At 41.1% G+C, this 17,502-nt stretch overlaps 1 protein-coding gene across 1 annotated transcript in view; it reads right to left on the minus strand.

Annotated features, from left to right (window-relative positions):
• Nucleotides 1–763: 763 nt before the first annotated feature.
• Nucleotides 764–17,502, minus strand: part of sema3d (sema domain, immunoglobulin domain (Ig), short basic domain, secreted, (semaphorin) 3D) — a 63,219-nt gene continuing 46,480 nt past the window's right edge. Inside the window, exons 8-18 of the mRNA XM_055009261.1 lie at nucleotides 15,034–15,170; nucleotides 13,175–13,289; nucleotides 12,844–12,913; nucleotides 12,604–12,748; nucleotides 11,783–12,005; nucleotides 11,334–11,422; nucleotides 11,021–11,062; nucleotides 10,053–10,210; nucleotides 8,126–8,190; nucleotides 6,972–7,111; nucleotides 764–2,074 (exon numbers count right to left, since the gene is read on the minus strand). Coding sequence (XP_054865236.1) covers nucleotides 1,607–2,074; nucleotides 6,972–7,111; nucleotides 8,126–8,190; nucleotides 10,053–10,210; nucleotides 11,021–11,062; nucleotides 11,334–11,422; nucleotides 11,783–12,005; nucleotides 12,604–12,748; nucleotides 12,844–12,913; nucleotides 13,175–13,289; nucleotides 15,034–15,170 — 1,652 coding nt within the window. The 3' untranslated portion in view covers nucleotides 764–1,606. The remainder of the gene's footprint in view (nucleotides 2,075–6,971; nucleotides 7,112–8,125; nucleotides 8,191–10,052; nucleotides 10,211–11,020; nucleotides 11,063–11,333; nucleotides 11,423–11,782; nucleotides 12,006–12,603; nucleotides 12,749–12,843; nucleotides 12,914–13,174; nucleotides 13,290–15,033; nucleotides 15,171–17,502) is intronic.

The following is a 17,502-nucleotide window of genomic DNA, read 5'->3' on the forward strand; positions in this document are numbered from 1 at the left end:
AGCCTCATCGTCCCTGCAGATGGTTGCAGAAACCACAGCATCTCTGGGACCTGAACGAGGACTCAGCCTGGAAGGCGCTGTTGAAAGTGCGTATGCAGGAATCTCTGGTTCCTCTAGTTCGTCTGGTTCTTCTTCAGGTGGGGTGGTGATCTTGATGTTCTGATGTTCTCCAGAATGTTTTGGTGGAACCGACCTGGGAGACCCCGGAACACTTCCAGGTAGAGGGCATTTGTCATCAGCTTTGGTGCTTCCGACCACAGACTGAGCAGACTCAGTCTGTTCCAGATCCACGAGGAACTCTGGATCCTTCTTCTTGGAGGTGATCTTCAGTTCTGAAGCCATTTTCTCAAACTGCCTTTTGGCAGTCTGGAAAAAGTGACAGCACTGGGGAACTTTTCTTCTGGCAACATTTTCAGAAGATGCAGCAAGATAGTTCCTGACCTGACTGACGACCAGGCCCGTGCTGAAATGAGCCCTGAGGGGTTTCACCACCGGCAGGATGCCCTCTCTGGAGAGATGGATGATCTGACCCTCTGGAGGTTCAGGCCAGTCCAGTGGAGCCAGATCTTCATAGGGTGTTTTCTCTGATTCAGCCGGTATCGGTTCTGGTTTGTCCACAGCCACTAAAGGCTGTTTGCTAGGAGTCAGCTTACTATTATCGCCTTCTATATGCTTGAGACTGCCTGTAACTGCACCAATAGATTTTCTGCATATTGATTTTATCTTTGCATGGAATTTCAGTGAACAAACAATTCAGGGAAGAGAGGCTCCAACACAAATTTATTTAAATAACTTTCAGACAACCCTAGTAATGAAAACATCTATTGCAACTACAATACATGATAGTAAAGGGAATGTACAAAAATATGTCATTTTGTCAGCCAAACATAATACATGATTATAATTATAGAAAAACAGATTAGTAATAAGACTAAAATGAGCATGCTGTATCTCCTGTACATGTCATATAAATATTTACAGTCATTCAAAGTGAATGCAATGTCAATACCACAAGTAAATTCCTTTTTAAAAATATACTTTGTTTAGATGTTTTCCTAGTTTCATTACTTCAGTATCTTTGATTATCATGAAATAATTACCTCTCTAGACTGGATGATTTATTTATACCATCAAGAAAAAAATGGCAGTCAAAGCTGTTCAAAACATCAGTTATGTTACAGTCCTTCACCTGGTCAGGTATACTGCAGCTTGAGTAGCTTTACCATAGTAATTCAGTCATTTAGTCTTTGATGTCATAGTTTCATCCAGAGCATTTGAAGCATTATACTTTTGGAATCTTCTGTAAATCAGGATAAAAAATAAAATCCCTGAACAAGATGTTTTTTCCTCAAACAACTGCAATTATAAACTGTGGTTGGCAGATTTTTTAAAAAGCCATACCTACAGTGCCATGCTACTTCCAATTGCTTGCCATGCATTTTTAATTCTTGGACTTTATATTCCTTGCTGGTGTTTCATGCTCAGAGTTAAACTTTGTGTGCTCATCTGACACTGTAGTTTCACAGTTCTTTGTCACATCAGCTTCATCATTAAAGCAGAGAATATACACAGCTAACCCTTAATGGTTTTCTTTTCATCCCTTCCCTCACTGCTTTGCTGTCCTCGCTGCTCTCCCTCGCACATGTTTGTCTCTCTCTTCTCCCCTCTCTCTGTGGTGTCTCCTGTTCCTGCTCTTCTTCATTTCCTGGATGTGTTTCCATTTGCCAACTCCCCCTAAGCCTCGTCCTCGCGCCCTCGACGAGCGCTTATCCAGCCACAGCGAGTCGCAGTACTCTTCCAGGGAGCTGAAGGGGGAGCTCATCACTCTCAGGTAGTCTTTATAACGCTGACGTGACTCAGCTCCGTTGTGCATCTCCGCTGCGGGATCTTCGCTCGGCTTGGGTTTTCTGTCTAGTTGTCCATGTGTAACAAGTTGTAGCGTGAGACGGAGCAGGGTGCGGGTGAAGTGTGTGTGCTCTTGAGCCACACACACGTACACACCAGCATCTGAGGCGTGGAGGGAGCGAATCAGGAGGCCTCGGTCGGTGTGAACAACGCGATCATCCAGTCTGACCTGTGAGACGAAAAGAAACATACTGAGCTACATCACAAAGAACAAGTTCAGGTGTTGACAGCCACGTTAAATCCATCGACCGTGTGCAAGAAAATAATGTGGAAAAAATCATTTTAACGGCCCTTTATGTGATTATGTGATCTTCTTCTGAGTCTCACCCCTCCCAAACAATCATTCAGGCTGATTGCTCATAACACCCTCTTGATACCTCCCACCCGGTTTACACACATACATTTCACGCAAGATTTGCATCCAAGGTGTGTTAAACAAGGTAATGACCCCTGAAACAGGAAACATATTGAATTGGGTGCGGTGAGCATCAGCCACAGCGCTGGGGAGCCAGAGGTCATTATGTGGTGTGGAGAGATCTTCGCGGGCATAATGAGTGTAAGCAGTAAGTGCTGGTGAGAGAGTGTATTTGCTTGTCGTTAAAGTGTAAGGCTAAGTAGCATGCTAATGTTTATGGTCCGCTTTTCATTTAGCGTCCACGGCGATTCATCAGCTGGTGCGGCTGCTGTCGGGGCCTAAAACAACACAGCTGCATGGAGAGGACGGAGAAAGAGCATGAGAGCGAGCGTCCAGCGTGTGTGTGCCTGTGCATGTGTGGCTGCTTCAAAAGCATACCTCCCACAGCCCTGCCCTGACCCTCTCTAGGTGTAACTGATAAGAGAGCCAGAATATTGCCATGAATTTGCACATATGTTGTGCTACGGATACATATGTGTGTGTGTGTGTAGCTCTGTGGTGGTTTCCAGGTCTGACACTGATGATGTGTCGTCCAGGCAGAGGCAGACCCACCAGCCTCAGAGCCTCCCTGGATGTCGACCTTTGCGCACATTAGACTCGCCAGTCTGTCTCCTGTCACATTCTTGTTTCCTGGCACACCTGACTGACTTGACAAAACACATGGCCGGCATATTAAAAACGTAAAAATCTCACTCATGGAAGTCTCTGTCTGTTTGTAATTCATTCCATCACTATTTATGTGCTTATTTGTGCGCCTTTTCAGACATCTTCCCTCTGCTATCCCAAATCAAGGCATCTGTGACTAAACAGTGATGCCAGACTTTAAAACTTACCCAGATGGTCCGTCTTTATTTGTGTGGCGGTGTGTGTATGTGTCTGTGTGTATTTGGGTGTGTGATTAAGCCAGCAAAAGACAATTGTACTGCATTCTGTGTTTGTAGACAAGCTTAGGTGCAAATGTGCGTGTGAACAATTTTGCCTGCACCTGGAGTAATCCAATGAAACACCATTTTTAATAGTAGAAAAAAGCGGTTTCCTCGGTTTGCCTCTTACATAACCTGATGCCTCAATTATTAGATAAATACCTTCTCGAGCTTTTAAGAAGTTGGTGCTTTGCTTGTAATGAACACTGCGCATCACATTCAACATGATCCATGCTTTTCCTATTAGCAGTTTTCTAATGGGCTAGCATTCCAGGCTCCAGGAGGTGAACGCATTACAGGCACAAACAGACAAACACGCACAAATACAAACATGCTGTGAGGAAGACAGCAACATTTGTTCCATCTCACATCTTTAATAGCTGACTTTTACAAGGGGATAAGAAGAGAGAAATTATTGGAGAGCGCTGCGAACAGCTGGCTGAGGATGGCTTTATCAAAACCAAAAAACACAGAAGGGAGAAAGGAAAAAAAAAACAACTGTGGGAAACTGCGAAGACGGCACGAAAGATGTGAGGAAACAAAGTGCACAAAATGCGGAGCTTGAAGGCAGGAAGTGAGAAGTGAGGAGAGATTAAGGTGGGACTGACGAGGAGGGTCGAGGAACGGGGACGAAGAGGGGATGACAGACAGAAGGAAACAGAGTGGGAAGAAAAGCACTGAGAGTGAGAGGTTGAAATGAGCCAGACACTGAGATGATCACCTGCTGCCCCAAGGCAGGTAGATCATTGCACCAAAAGAGGGACACATTACGACTGCAAAATACAACCATGAGATTCTGGTTTATTATGCATATAGTTTCATTGCTACAATTACTACTATTTTGTTAACTACTGAATGAAAAGTAGATGAATAATATGTAGACCTAAGAAGAACAAAAATGACAATGACAGTGAAGCCACAGCCCCAGAGATGAGACTATTGTTGGCCAAAGAAGTCCAATAACTAGGAGTATTTTGATTTTTTGTTTTTTTTTTGTCCAATACACTCATATTTTCCAAGTCATTCTGGGTGATTGCTGATGCTGATATCAATACATGCACAATTTTTTTCCACCCAGTAGCAGAAGAGATCAGTTTCTCTAGTTTCTAGTGGAATTAACATGATATCACACTTACTTTTATCATAATGGCCCACAGGCAGGTGCAGACATATAATGCAATGCTTTTTGAAAAAAGAAAGAACTTTTCTGTGTGTAACATTTTCAAACAAACTGTAAACCTTTCGCCTAACAGGCATATAATGCTTGTCAATATTCATTTTGGGCCGATCATGATATTTGTTTTTTTTTATTGATCAATACCACCGATGTCGCTGATATCATCTAACATCCTTGAACATAACATTGGTTCTAAAAATACTATTTGCACATCTTCTAAGGAGCAAGGTTCAGATAAAGACACTGAAAAACAAGCTGTGCTACACAGTTCAAACAAAGACGCCCACACAACTACACTATGTCTTCCAACACCTGAAAAAATTCCCTTCGGGCGTGTTTCTCTGACCTCCAGCTATGTGTTTTTGACTTGATCTCCCTCACTTTGTTTTCACTGTCAGCTGTGTTGCTGTTGCTCAGACTACAACTGACTGTAAATGTGCTTATTCACCAAATGCCAAAGAAGAAATCAGCAAAAACAGAACTCACACCTTTTTTTATTTCATTGCTGCATGTTCTGTGACATCAAAACGGAGAAAGAAAGTATATAGACTCAGCCCAGTCAGAGTTAAAGTAAAGTATTTCTCTAATTAAGCTGGAAAACTGTGATTGTAGGATGTTCCTTGAATGTTATTAAATGTCAGTCAGTTTAGGCCTAGTATAATAATTTAACAACATGCAAGCATTTTTGCTTTACTCTCCTTTTGTCCTGGGTATTTCATCTACAGAAATTGAGATATTTACCATGTTCTCTGCCAAAGAATTTAATTTATTTATTCATTTACTGGCTGTTAAACTATAAAGATATGTACCCCTTAAGACACTGTCTGAATCCTAATGGACCGTCTGGTTTGTTTTCTCATTTTCTAATTTTTCAAACACCAAAACAGCAGTTTTAAGTTTTACATAATGATTACCATTTGTCAGGACGACAGGCTTTTATAAAAGTTTTTGCTGTACCGCCCCGCCTGAGTCTGCACTATTATTTAAATAATGGATCACAAAGAGGGGAAAAAATGCACTAAGCTGCCAGTAAGTCCAGATGGTGGTTCTTCCTACCTTTTCTTTGGCAGAGAAACCGTGAGATAAGATTTCAGTCACCTTGAAATGAATTTATTTGCATATTCCAATAAAATCAAACCTCTTGGACACTTATCCACCACCAACAAACTTGCTGTTAATCCATCATATTTTCCTAGCTTCTGTGTCTATCATGCATGACAGTCTTGGGGGAGGAAGAACTCCTGCATTTGCTCCTTCATCACTTTGTCTAGAGTACAATAGGTCACATATCATTGCATGCCTAGACACACAAACACAGAAAACACCCATTGTGTTCATTACCCCAAAACACATGGCCGTCCCTCGGGAGTGCTCTGTTATGATTTCCACTGTAGGGGTTCATAAAGAAACACACACACACATGCGCACATAGGCAAAAAAACCACTGGGCTCACTGCTGTGAAAGCCTATAAAGGAACACATGGGTCTTTAGTGGCCTCTGCACCTGTCAGTATGCTTACATTCACCCCTGAGAGCGAGGACAGGGGACAGTGGCGGGAGTAAATTAGTATAGTGGGAAGTGGGAAGAGAGATGAGCAGCGAGTGGGTTGAGCAGTGAGAGGGCCACTCGCGGTGGGTGTAGGATGGTTTGTGTGTTTGGATAGGGGAGGGGAGGACACTGAGGTGCTGAGTAAGCACGTCTCTGTTGTCTCATTCAGGAGACGAGTGTCATCATCAATGAGGTTCTTTCTACACTTCAAATACAAACACATTACCTCTCCATCCCTGCATGTCTTTGTTTGTCCAACCTATTATCTCCAAGACTTTCAGCAAGAATGAAATTGTTTTAACTACTTTGCAGTAGCTGGAAACTGAGCTGCTAGTGTCATTTTACCCAATTCTATGTGTGAAGACAGTATTTTATACAGTTTCAATTTGTGTTCTGATCACACTATCCTCTAAAGCTGTGCTGCATTTTTCTACCCAGAGAATGTACATTTAAGAATGCACAGTCTCCCTTGACCCATCCATAATTGGCCAAAAACAAAAGCAGTTGTACAGCATGAACATTTGTTACTCAGTAAGGTTAAATGCAGGGTAAAATGTAACTCATGCTCCTTTTTCTCTGTCCTTCACGTGAGATAGATGATGTCCCATCCCCAACCCCAAGGGAGAGTCTGGTTTAAGTCATTCCTCGCCTTCCTCACAGACAGAAGAGCTGAAAAACGTCTTTAGAAAGCTCTGGACGCTCATAAACATTAGCATGTGCTGCATGCATGTGATTTGTGGCACAAACAGTTGTTAAAGAGCTCAGGATTCGAACTTAAGAGTCAGTGAGGCTGAAGTCAAGCAGTAGTTATGTAAAAACCCAGTCTTTGACTCTGTAACTCCTCTGCTTTTTGACCTGGCATGAGAAAAAACTTAACCCCTCAGGTGCAACAATGAAAACAATTTCCATCTTCGGATTTTAGCACAAGAAAAGGAAAGAAGAGGAAGAAGGATCTGTGCTTTATTGTTAAGGTGGTGTGTGCAGATGAGTACACTCTCTGACCTCCTCCTTACGATCCGATCCAGGTCTTTGTTTGTACCATCGAATCTGAGCCTGCTGGGATTTAGGGATGCACTCGAGGAAGGTGGAGTTGCTCTGAACCCCATAGAGAACTCTCTCCTCCACACGTCCTCCACCAAGACCTGAGGAAAACACGACTGTCATTTACCAGGAATCTTTTCTCTTGTTCCAAAAAACACTTGTCAAGCAGGTTTCACACAGGAACTGGGTAACTGATGTCTATATAGGACGGTGCAAAGGTTGGATGCACTCAGTTTTTCACAATGCTTGACAAGTAGGTTGTTAGTTGTAAGATTTTTGGAAAACTTGCCACAGCTCTTCCTAGTATTTAAATCAGGCCAGGTGTGATTTGGACATCATTGCACTAATGGGACCATACTATCTGTTGCAGGACATTCTTATTTTTATGATGATGCGGGATGGTGACGAATGAAAGGAAAAATCTGATCCTTTGACCCCTACAGTGATGGAATCTGGTGGCTCTGTTATGTTGTTGGGGGCATGCTTTGGGTCTACTTGTCCCTTTAGAGAGAAGGGTCACTGGAAATCAATAAGGAGTTGTTCCGAGTGATTACCTTTATCCTATGATGAAACATTGATGGGAGTGGTACTGTCGTCCTGGAAGAGAAAGACAGTCCACAGGGCAAGAAGAGTCACTGACTGAATGGACAGGTGAGATGGAAATGGTGTTAATCATTTCTATGGTCTTCACAGCCACCAGATCTTAACCTAACTGAACACCTGTGGGAGCTTTAAAACGACATGCCTGACGGCGCTTTCCAACACCGTCAACCAAACACCAAATGAGGGAATATCTTTTGGAAGAATGATGTTCATCCCTCCAGTAGACTTACAGAGACTTATGGACTTAACGGCACAAAGCTTCTACAGCAGCACAGAATGACCAAAACCTTATAAGGTACCTTTGTGTTGGGTTTTCCTTTCATGTCACTCGGCAGCAGTTCTTTATGACAGACTGTAAGCTGGGCTCATTGTCATGCTACAGATTGAATAATAATTTGTACAGTGCTGCATTGTTCATTAAATGTGCATTTGCAGCTTTCCAGGCAAAAAGAAAGGCCTTCTTAGAGAGACAGACACAGGATGAATCTCGTAAGATAACAAACTGCACATACTGTCTTCTGTGTCCCAGCACTGAATGGCAGGATCTCCATTCTTGATATCCTGTCTTCTGGCACGCCTGGAAAAAAAGCACACAGTAATTAAAAATAAAAGGACTTTTTTAGGATTTTATTTAGGAATAAGAATTCTGACTTTAGTAATATCACTGTTAAGTGTTCAGATGTTCTCAAAGACACATAAACAGTAAGAATTAGACAAAACATTTTTAAGTAACCAGAGGAAGAGGCAGCAATGATTTTTTTCAATTTTGCATCAAGTTCAAATTGTAGACAATTGAGAAAAGCTTACATAAAATTATTTTTAAAGTAATAAAAAAAATCAAGTATTAGCATAAAATGTTAACATTATTACCTCAGACCTCATATTTACTGGAAAAATACACACATTGATAAAAATATCATGACAATCTGTTTTCTGTGCTTTTTTCAGCATTCAATTTTTAATTTAGCAAGTCAGTCAAGCAAAAAAGCTATTAAAATCTACACCTTTCACACGTCAAGTGTTTTCTCAAATGTCAAATCTGCATATACCAAAAAAGTAGAATTGTTGTGGTAAATATGTGAGGAATGTGTTTGACTCTTATTTCCAGGAACTATTTTTCACCATCACTTAAATGAGACCTAAGGGCACATACAGACACGAGTGCAAATGCCTTAAAGCAGTGAGTCCTCAGTTCAATTCCCAGCTGGCCAGACCTTTTACTGCATACCATTCCCCTGCTCCTCTTCCTTATATTTCCTGTTTTTCTCCACTGTAACTATCCAATAAGGGTGAAAACACACAAAAATATGATTTAAGGCTACGTCTGACCACTGATAGTCCGAAATGGACAACAAAACTTCCCAGGTGTTTTTGTCCATTACGGAATCCTATAATCCTACAATAAATATCAATTTATTTCAGAATTTGTTCACCTTATAAACATATAAACTGCTTAAAATAGCTACATGCATGTTATATGTTTATAAAAAGAGTGAGAGAGTAAAGTTTCTTTGGCCTCTGGTTTGGTGTTGCTCTCTTGGGCTCCTTCAGTTTGTATTGATTTCTTCCTCCTCTTCCTGTTAGTCCTGTGTGATGGGACATCTGTAGCTTACATTCACTGACACTATGAAGATCTACTTTCAAAGAGCCCTGCAGACTAAAAGTGAGGCCTCCACTATTGCACAAACCATAACAGCATCCCTGCCGGCCAATAATATGGCAGTATGACCCTTAGCTGTAGGGTATGGTTTCTGTAGAGCTGAGGTTCGTGCAAGCGAGCACACAAACAAAAGCACAGAACAACAACGCACAGATGCATTTGCACCTCAAGGACTCCACTCTGGAGGTGTTGAATGACAGCTGCATTAATCAGCTGAAGGACAGCATCTCTTACCATTGCCTCAAAGGAAAGAATGCCCGTCGGCATTGAAAAATGTTGCAGAGGTGAAGAAAACCAAAACAGACCATACATTTAGCAGAAACTATGAACTCTTGACAGCCGAGAATAAAGAACCAGCCTTGGAAACACATTATGGAAAACTAGGGCACAACAGGGGCCTGTTTTAAGCAGTTTATGTTGGGTTTTTTGCTGTTGTTTTTTGAATGACATGTATTTTCCGGTTGATTGCCGTAAATCACGCTATGCCACATTGAAATATTTCAAAACTCCAAAACGAATGCAAGTGTCATGTGGGTGACTGTGGCTCAGGCGGTGGAGAGGGTTGTCCACAAATTGCAGGGTTGACATTTCAGTCCCCACCTCCTCCTTTTAAAGCGTCCTTGGGCAAGACACTGAACCCCAAGTCGTTCCTGTTGGCTGGCAAGTGCTTTGCATGGCAACTCTGCTACTATTGGTGTGTGGGTGAATGAACACGCTCTAAGAAATGTTAAGATGACAAAGTGCTTTATAAGTGCAGTTCCTACATCCTCTTTCTATACCTTTTAGATGCAGGGACATATCGTGAGCACATGTGCCCATCCCAGGCGCAGTAGGGGTCTCGTGCCAGGCAGCATTCGGAACAGGCCTGGCCATAGAGGTGACATCTGCTGAGGGAAACCTGGGCTAGACCCTGACTTGAACCCACGTAGAGCTGTTGCTGGTTTAGGAGAGGTAAGTATAGAAATCAATTTAACGTCCAAGTTTATCATTTACAGCTGAAACTCATTTGCTTAGAAGTGCACAAACATGGTAACATATGGTTTAGACACAGTACAACAGAAACAGTATAAAACTATACATCATCCAGAGGGATACATCACTCTACTTTATGATTAATTAGTTAGTTCTGATAACAGCTTAAATACTTTCAACACTTGGGGAAAAGAAAATTAGGGTTTTCGTGACTTTTTCCAGCCTTCATCCATCAAAATGTCCTTTTTTAAATCCTTACTGCGAAATTATGCTCAAGAATAACCAAAGGCCAAGGCAATATCCATCCGAAAAACGTTCGTTTAAAATGTCAAAATGTCAAAATAGCACCTGAAACAAATCGCAGACATGTAAGGATTTCTAAGAAGAGAGCATGAGAATTTCTCACAAACGTGACTCTACTGATCTGCTCTGACTCGCCTGAAAACACCAGCAAACAGGCACATAGACACACACACAGGTCAAATACTGCTGTAGAATAATGGAAGCTGTGATTGGGGTTGAAGTGTCTACTGACACTGCTGACCTTTAGATAATGAGGCAGACGGGTGAGAGAGCTGCAAAAAAATAGAGAAAGCTCAAGACAGACAGAAAGATTGAATACATGAGCGAACGATTGAAACAAACTATATGTCTTGTGCCTGATCAGGGATGTGCACATGACATGACTGAATGCATGTAGCATGTATGAAGGCAGAGAAGCAAGAAGATATGCAGAACTAGTGGCTGAATGAAGGGGAGGAGAATGAGAACAAACCTGTTTGGAAGATAACTCCAGACTGAGGATGGGAGTGGGAACCTGCAAAAAGTAAAACAAACTCAGTCAGCTTTACCACCTAAACAAACATAGATTGCTGGATCTCTGAAACAAAACAACAGCTGGGTTTGTTGATTAATAGCTCAGAAAATCTATCAGCGCTGCAGAGTTTGTGTAACAAAGGCATGATGGGTATTTCACCACTTGATGAGTCAGCTGTCCCGCCAACCGCAACAAAAGAGTTTGTATCTTTCAGGAAGCAAAACTTACAACAAATTTTAAAAATGCATGTATTTGTGGTTGTGAACCAAACCTGGAACACTTGAAGCTCCTCAAGCACCACTTCCTCTGTTGACCAGTTCTCTTGAGTGATGCTCACTACCTTCAGAACTGAGCCGGCATCTATGAAGAGGGGGTGAAATCAAGTAAACCATGATGTATATTTTACGTTCAGAAGTGAATAATGTCCAAAGATGATGACTTCTAGTCCAAACAAACTTCTCTAAGACACCATCAGAAGACCATCGTCAGAGGATTTGAGAACTGCTGTCACAAAATACAGGATAAAATGCACAAATGAATCAGTGCTGAGACCGACGACATAATATGAGACCAAAGTGCAACTTTATATTACTTCAGTTTCCCATCAACAAAACTAAATTACCATGAGGTTGAAGACAACTCAAAGTTATCTACTGCCCTCTGCTGGTCACATTTAGGCTTTGCAAAGATAACTGGGAGGAGATGATGTGCATGGCTCACCTGTTCCCAGAAACATGACCTCATACTGTCCATCATCTGCCAAAACTCTGTCCACCACAATGTGAGTCAGCGTGTAGTCCACCCGAACACGTGTGAACACCGGCCGGCCAGTCAGAGGGTAAACAGAGCGATACATCAGAGGGTGGAATCGAATGAAACTGACAACCTCATCTGGGAAGTCTTTGGTGGTCTTGATCCTTGGATCATACGTCTTGCTTGGACACTGAGGGAAAAAGAATAAATGTTGATCTTGTGCGCATGATAATTTTACTCCCTGACAGTGATTGCCATATTATATTTCTTTCCAACTTTTCAACTCCTAAGCGGTTACTACTTGACTATTTACTGGTGTGTGTCTCCTTCTAGTGGCCAAACTGAGAACTGCAGGAAGAAAACCACATGGTGAACATCTGTGGCACTCCTTCCATCTCTTTCTGTATACATGATCGCTCACTCAGCTGTACACCTGAAGTTCACACAAAAATCCTCCATACCTCCCACTCCCTGCCTTGATTACATTTTTAAACAAAATGAAACGAGAATCTGATTAACATCTCATGTAACCTCATCGAAGTCAAGGTTGTGTCATACTTAATGAGGTTGCATGTGCAGGTGTGAGCAGGCCCTGCAGCATCTTGGACATTTCACCCTTGAATCCACGAAAACACACTTTTAAATGAGGTCATGTTTATCTTTGGTGATTATAAAGAAAATGAAGGATTTTATCTAAAATTGTGAAAACAAAATCATCTGTAGTTGTGAGAGCGATAAAGGGTTTTAGCTTTTTGTGTCTGTGCTCCTCTGTGTGGTGGACAACACACCGTTCCAGGACGGGGATACGGTATCCTCCCCTCGTATTCTACCCATCGGTGGTCAGGGCCTTCCTTGTGGGCGTAAGGTCCGTTAAACACAGACCTTATTTCTGCCATGCTGTACACACACACTGCTGAGCCACGGAAAATGGAACTGAAAGAAAAGTGAAAACAAAAGACCAGGTTATGGCTACAATATGAAAGGAGAGACCACAGATAGGACTGATGATGGTGTGATGAAGAACTTACCTGGAGGTTGTGAAGATTGCATACACTATGGGGTTTTTATCGTCTCTGGTGGGGAGCAGAAAGATGTCCTCTACAGGAAAGAGGGGATGAAATGAAAATGTTGTTTTTGTACTATTATGTATACCTTCATAGAAAAAAAATAGCTGCACTTCCATCTATATTTATACTTAGCAGAAATTGCAGTCTAATGTTGGCTACTACTACAACTGCACTACTGTTGGTGCAATTCAGTGCTTCTAAATGAAGTGCTCCCTAAAGGTCATTTCTAGAAGATCAAATTCAGCCTACTGGCCTTGATTTTCACTTTTTTTATCCTTTCACAGTCACTTACGGAGCTCATCAAAGTGTGTGTCCACGCCGTCTGGTCCAGGGATCGAGCACACAAGCCTGGCTTTGAGGAAGGTTGTCCATTTATTGGTCAGACTCCTCAGCCCACCAACGTCATTCTGAAACACAACCTCACACTCAGCAACAAAACCGCAGTCGGCAAAGTGCGGCTGTCTAACATGGCCAAAAGATGACCGCAGTTAATAATATACACTTTGCACTTAACCACAGTCCAACTGCAATCTATCTAATGGACTCACACATAGAAAGACAACACACTGCATCACAGCCTGACTCAGATTTCCTTCGCTAATTAGGAAAATAAACAGGTGAAACACATGCCTCGAGTATATGTCGGCTTGTTTAACTAGCACAGGGGAGTCCTTCCTGTTAATATAATTACAGTTGGGAGTAACTGAAAGGGGATAGGAAGAGAAAGAGAGAAAAATGCTGAGAGAAGAGGGGCCATCATGAAAGGAGAAAAGAAACAAGTGGAAGGGCAGCATGTTGGAAATGAGCACTAAAATCAAGTGAGGCTGCTGATTAATAATGCAAGTTTTATCTTAGCATATGAATCGCTGTTTTAAATTGCGACCTTTGACTGAGCTATGGTAAGAGCGTTCAAGTGTACCTCTTTGTGATGCATGGAAAACTTAAAAGAACCCCTCCTCCTTGTTAAGCCGGTGTACAAACTAAGTGGTATAGAGAAGACTGTTCTGGTTCAACACACACAAAAACACACTTAAGTTTAAGAGACCACAAAAAAATGTAAGCACTTAATGAGGATGTTTCACAATAGTGATAATCTTCAAAGAGGATTGATGTGAAGCACCCTCATTCCTTTTACATGGAGGGAAAACACACTTAGATAATGAAAGTGAAGGAAAAACACAAAATAAAAAGAGAGAGAGACAGAGAGAAAAAAGAAAAAAAGAGAGGGCTGTAATCCAGAGGAATCTCCTTCCAGTCTGCCTTACAGCTTACTCCTAAGTCATAAACACCCTGAAAGCTTTTCTCTAAGAATGTAGCAATAGATCTCTGAATGCTAATAGCAAACCGCTGTGTCGGCCGGTTCCGTTGGGAATGACTAATGGCGCACTGTGTGGTGCACAGAAGGTTCCTAATCACGAATCTGTCTGCAGTCAGCTGTGTGGTGCCCACATGAGCTTACAGCTGTTTTGACATGCTGTCAAATAGAACTGAAAAATGACTTTTAGCTCTTGTCCACAAGAGGCTGAAAGTCTCAGTGGACTAAAACATCTGTCATGTAATGTAATGGTGCCAAATATGTAACAATATCGTGCTAATTAAATCCCTTCAAAGCCAGTAAGTCTTTGAAGATGTGTATAGTAGTGCTACAAAATAACATTTATCACTATTTTACCAGAAAGCAAATAACTTAAGGAACAAAAATGAAGACACTGATATGGCACACAGGTTTTTCAAATATGTTGCTGTCATTGACTAAAGGCAGTAAAAGTATGATTGGTCGAGAGGGTAAAAAATGATTTACTGCCCCTGACAGACTCAGATGACTACAAAATAATAATGAATTGGAAAAGATTCCGACTGGGGTGGGGACATTAAAACTTCTGTAATGACAAACACAAAGATCCTTATCTCACCAGATCACTGGAGAAGTTATGACGCCCTCACACAGTGCAAGAGCTCCGACTCTTACCTGCTTTAATGTTATCTTCCAAGCATTAAATCCGCATTTCTCTAAACACTACCTGAGTCTTGACATACATGCATAATGCTGTCTCTTCCATCCCCTTCCCTCTCTGCTACCTGTTCACCCATTTGTCATACCCTCCTCCCGTGCCTCCCACTTTCCACACTTCCTTTTGTGCAATATCTCACCTTGCATACACGAGCCACTCGGGAGAGGATGCTCTTGTCGTTGCCCTCCCAGGACACCTCGCGGAAGAAGAAGTATATCTTATCATCGTCTGGATTGTAGGTGTCGGCAATGGGGTGAGCAGATATAAACCTGGCCTCTGAAGACACAGGGAGGAAGAGTGAGAGAGAGAGAGCAAGAAGGAAGTGTGTTAAAAGAAGTCAGGTAATCGTTTTGCCATAAAGTGCAGTGTTGAGGTGGCATTAACACTACACTTAGCATGTGTTTATAGACAGTCCTCCTCTGTTTCTGCAGAAGGTCTGACTTATTACTGTTTCTGTTTGCTGAGCCGAAGTTTAGCCGGTCTGCACATGAACTTCTCCTACAGTTTGCTATGCGGGCTTACACAGTGATTGCCACAGAATTTAAATTACTTTAAAAGCAGTTTTGTTTACTTTTGCATGATTTTCAGCCTGTCTGGTGTTAGTGTCAATGTCCTGCACTCAAAACTTTACTCCTACCTGTATTAACTGTTTCTTTTGGCCTTTTAGGGGCAGCAGAACAAGCTACAGTCACAATATTGACAATTCACTTACTTCCATCCAAAAAAAATGTACCAACATTATCAAAGATTTGGAGTCAGCCTTCAGACGCCACAGACTCCTGTGATCACCAAACAGTTGTTAACTCTGTTTATCTGCCTGGACATGTTGTATACAGTGTGTTTATCAGAGCTTTTTCTATGACAGTTAACTGTTGTAGTTGGAAACTATGCTGGGGACAGTAAATCAAAATAGTAAAATTGCGAAACACAGAAAAACACTAACTGAAGACATTTAAAACGCTCCATACAGGTGCATACATACATAAAAATTCTGAGTTTCTTTTGTTTTTTTTGTTTAATGCCAGCTTTGAAAGTAATAAGCAAAAGTACTGAAGTCTTATAAATAACAATATATCATATTTTATATGGTCTTTATGTGTGTTTAAGATTTTAATCTGAAAATTACTACTATCTGTAGGTGGGTCAATATATAATTGAGGGACTTTTGAAGTCCATTGGCTATATCTTGCATACATTTTTATTAAAAGTTTAAAAAAATGTCCATTATGATCATATCTTTACAAATTCCATTATTATTTATTATGGAAACAATTATTTATTAATAAAAAATGACTGGCTATCACTAAAATGGCAACTAAGTAACCATCCGAATTTAATAACAACCACCTTCTAATTAGCTAAGCAATAATAAAATGAGCTCATTCAATAATTGTTTTGATTTTTTTCTTTTTATTAAGCTGAGATAATCATGACAGATATTTCTTTTCTGGCAATATATCAAATTTTATATGGAAAATAATAAATTGCATCTGTGTCCCAGAAATCATTTTCAACAAAGTTCCTCATTACAAAAACACCTCTCAAGGAAGTGAGTTAATTCCAGATCACATGACCTGCTCTACATGATGTCATTTCCTCCTAAAGAAAAGACTGGCAAGACTCCAAGGCTTTCTGAGTTATTTAATATAAAGTAGTGTGTGAGTCAAGTGTGGATTTATCGCATGTCAACAGATTTTCTACAATATCTTTATAAATAACTTTCAATTTCAATTGTACTCTATTGTATATATAATATTTTAGAAGAATATTTCTCTAAAAATGCCATGTGGTGTTTGGTTATCGGCAGCCATGTTGATTTTAGGCCTGAAAACAGCAAAAAGTCAATTATGTTACAAAAAGCCCTGCAATTATATATTGACCCAGCTATTAAATCAATAAGAAATACAAGTAATACAAAATATAGTACAATATTTCTTTCTGAAATGTAGTTAAATACAAATAAGCTTCACCAAAATTGCTACTATCTCGAGATTTCAAGACTGATGTGAAGTGTTGACATAATTGATAAGAATAAAAAGTCAATATTTTACAGCAATGAACAGGGTGTTTGAAGAAGAGCAACAAGAACTATATATGATGTAAGAAGAAAGCAGAAAGGAGAAGGAAACTAGCAACAGCACATCAGTGTCCCGATTCAGGGGGGGGGAAACAGTCCAAAAGCTTAAAAGTTGCAGTGACATTACATCAACATTAGCTCAAGCCCTAGAAGTCGAGCCAACCACCAGAGGGTGATTCCCCAACTGGAACAGCTTAATGTACAGCTGCTAACACACTCGACAGAAGGTCATTGTTAGTCATGCAGCACTGAAAAGATGTTCCACAGGCTCACAGGAATAGAAAGAAATAGGGTGCTCTTTCTCCCTGCGCCAAAACATGCTGTTTATACGCACTGACTGAGAGAGAGGGCAAGAGAGAGACGGTTACTCCAAACATCTCTGACCGTGTGGTTGTGAAATGTGGAGACCATGTGTAAGGATTTAGATCCTAGTGACAACTGTTGATACACGACAGCCCATCGGTGGCCGTAAAACACTCGAGACTGGAGATTCATGCGCCGCAGCCTCCCTCCCCACTGATGATGTGCATG

This window comes from Amphiprion ocellaris, chromosome 3 (assembly GCF_022539595.1).
Source record: "Amphiprion ocellaris isolate individual 3 ecotype Okinawa chromosome 3, ASM2253959v1, whole genome shotgun sequence".
Taxonomy (NCBI): Eukaryota; Metazoa; Chordata; class Actinopteri; family Pomacentridae; genus Amphiprion; species Amphiprion ocellaris.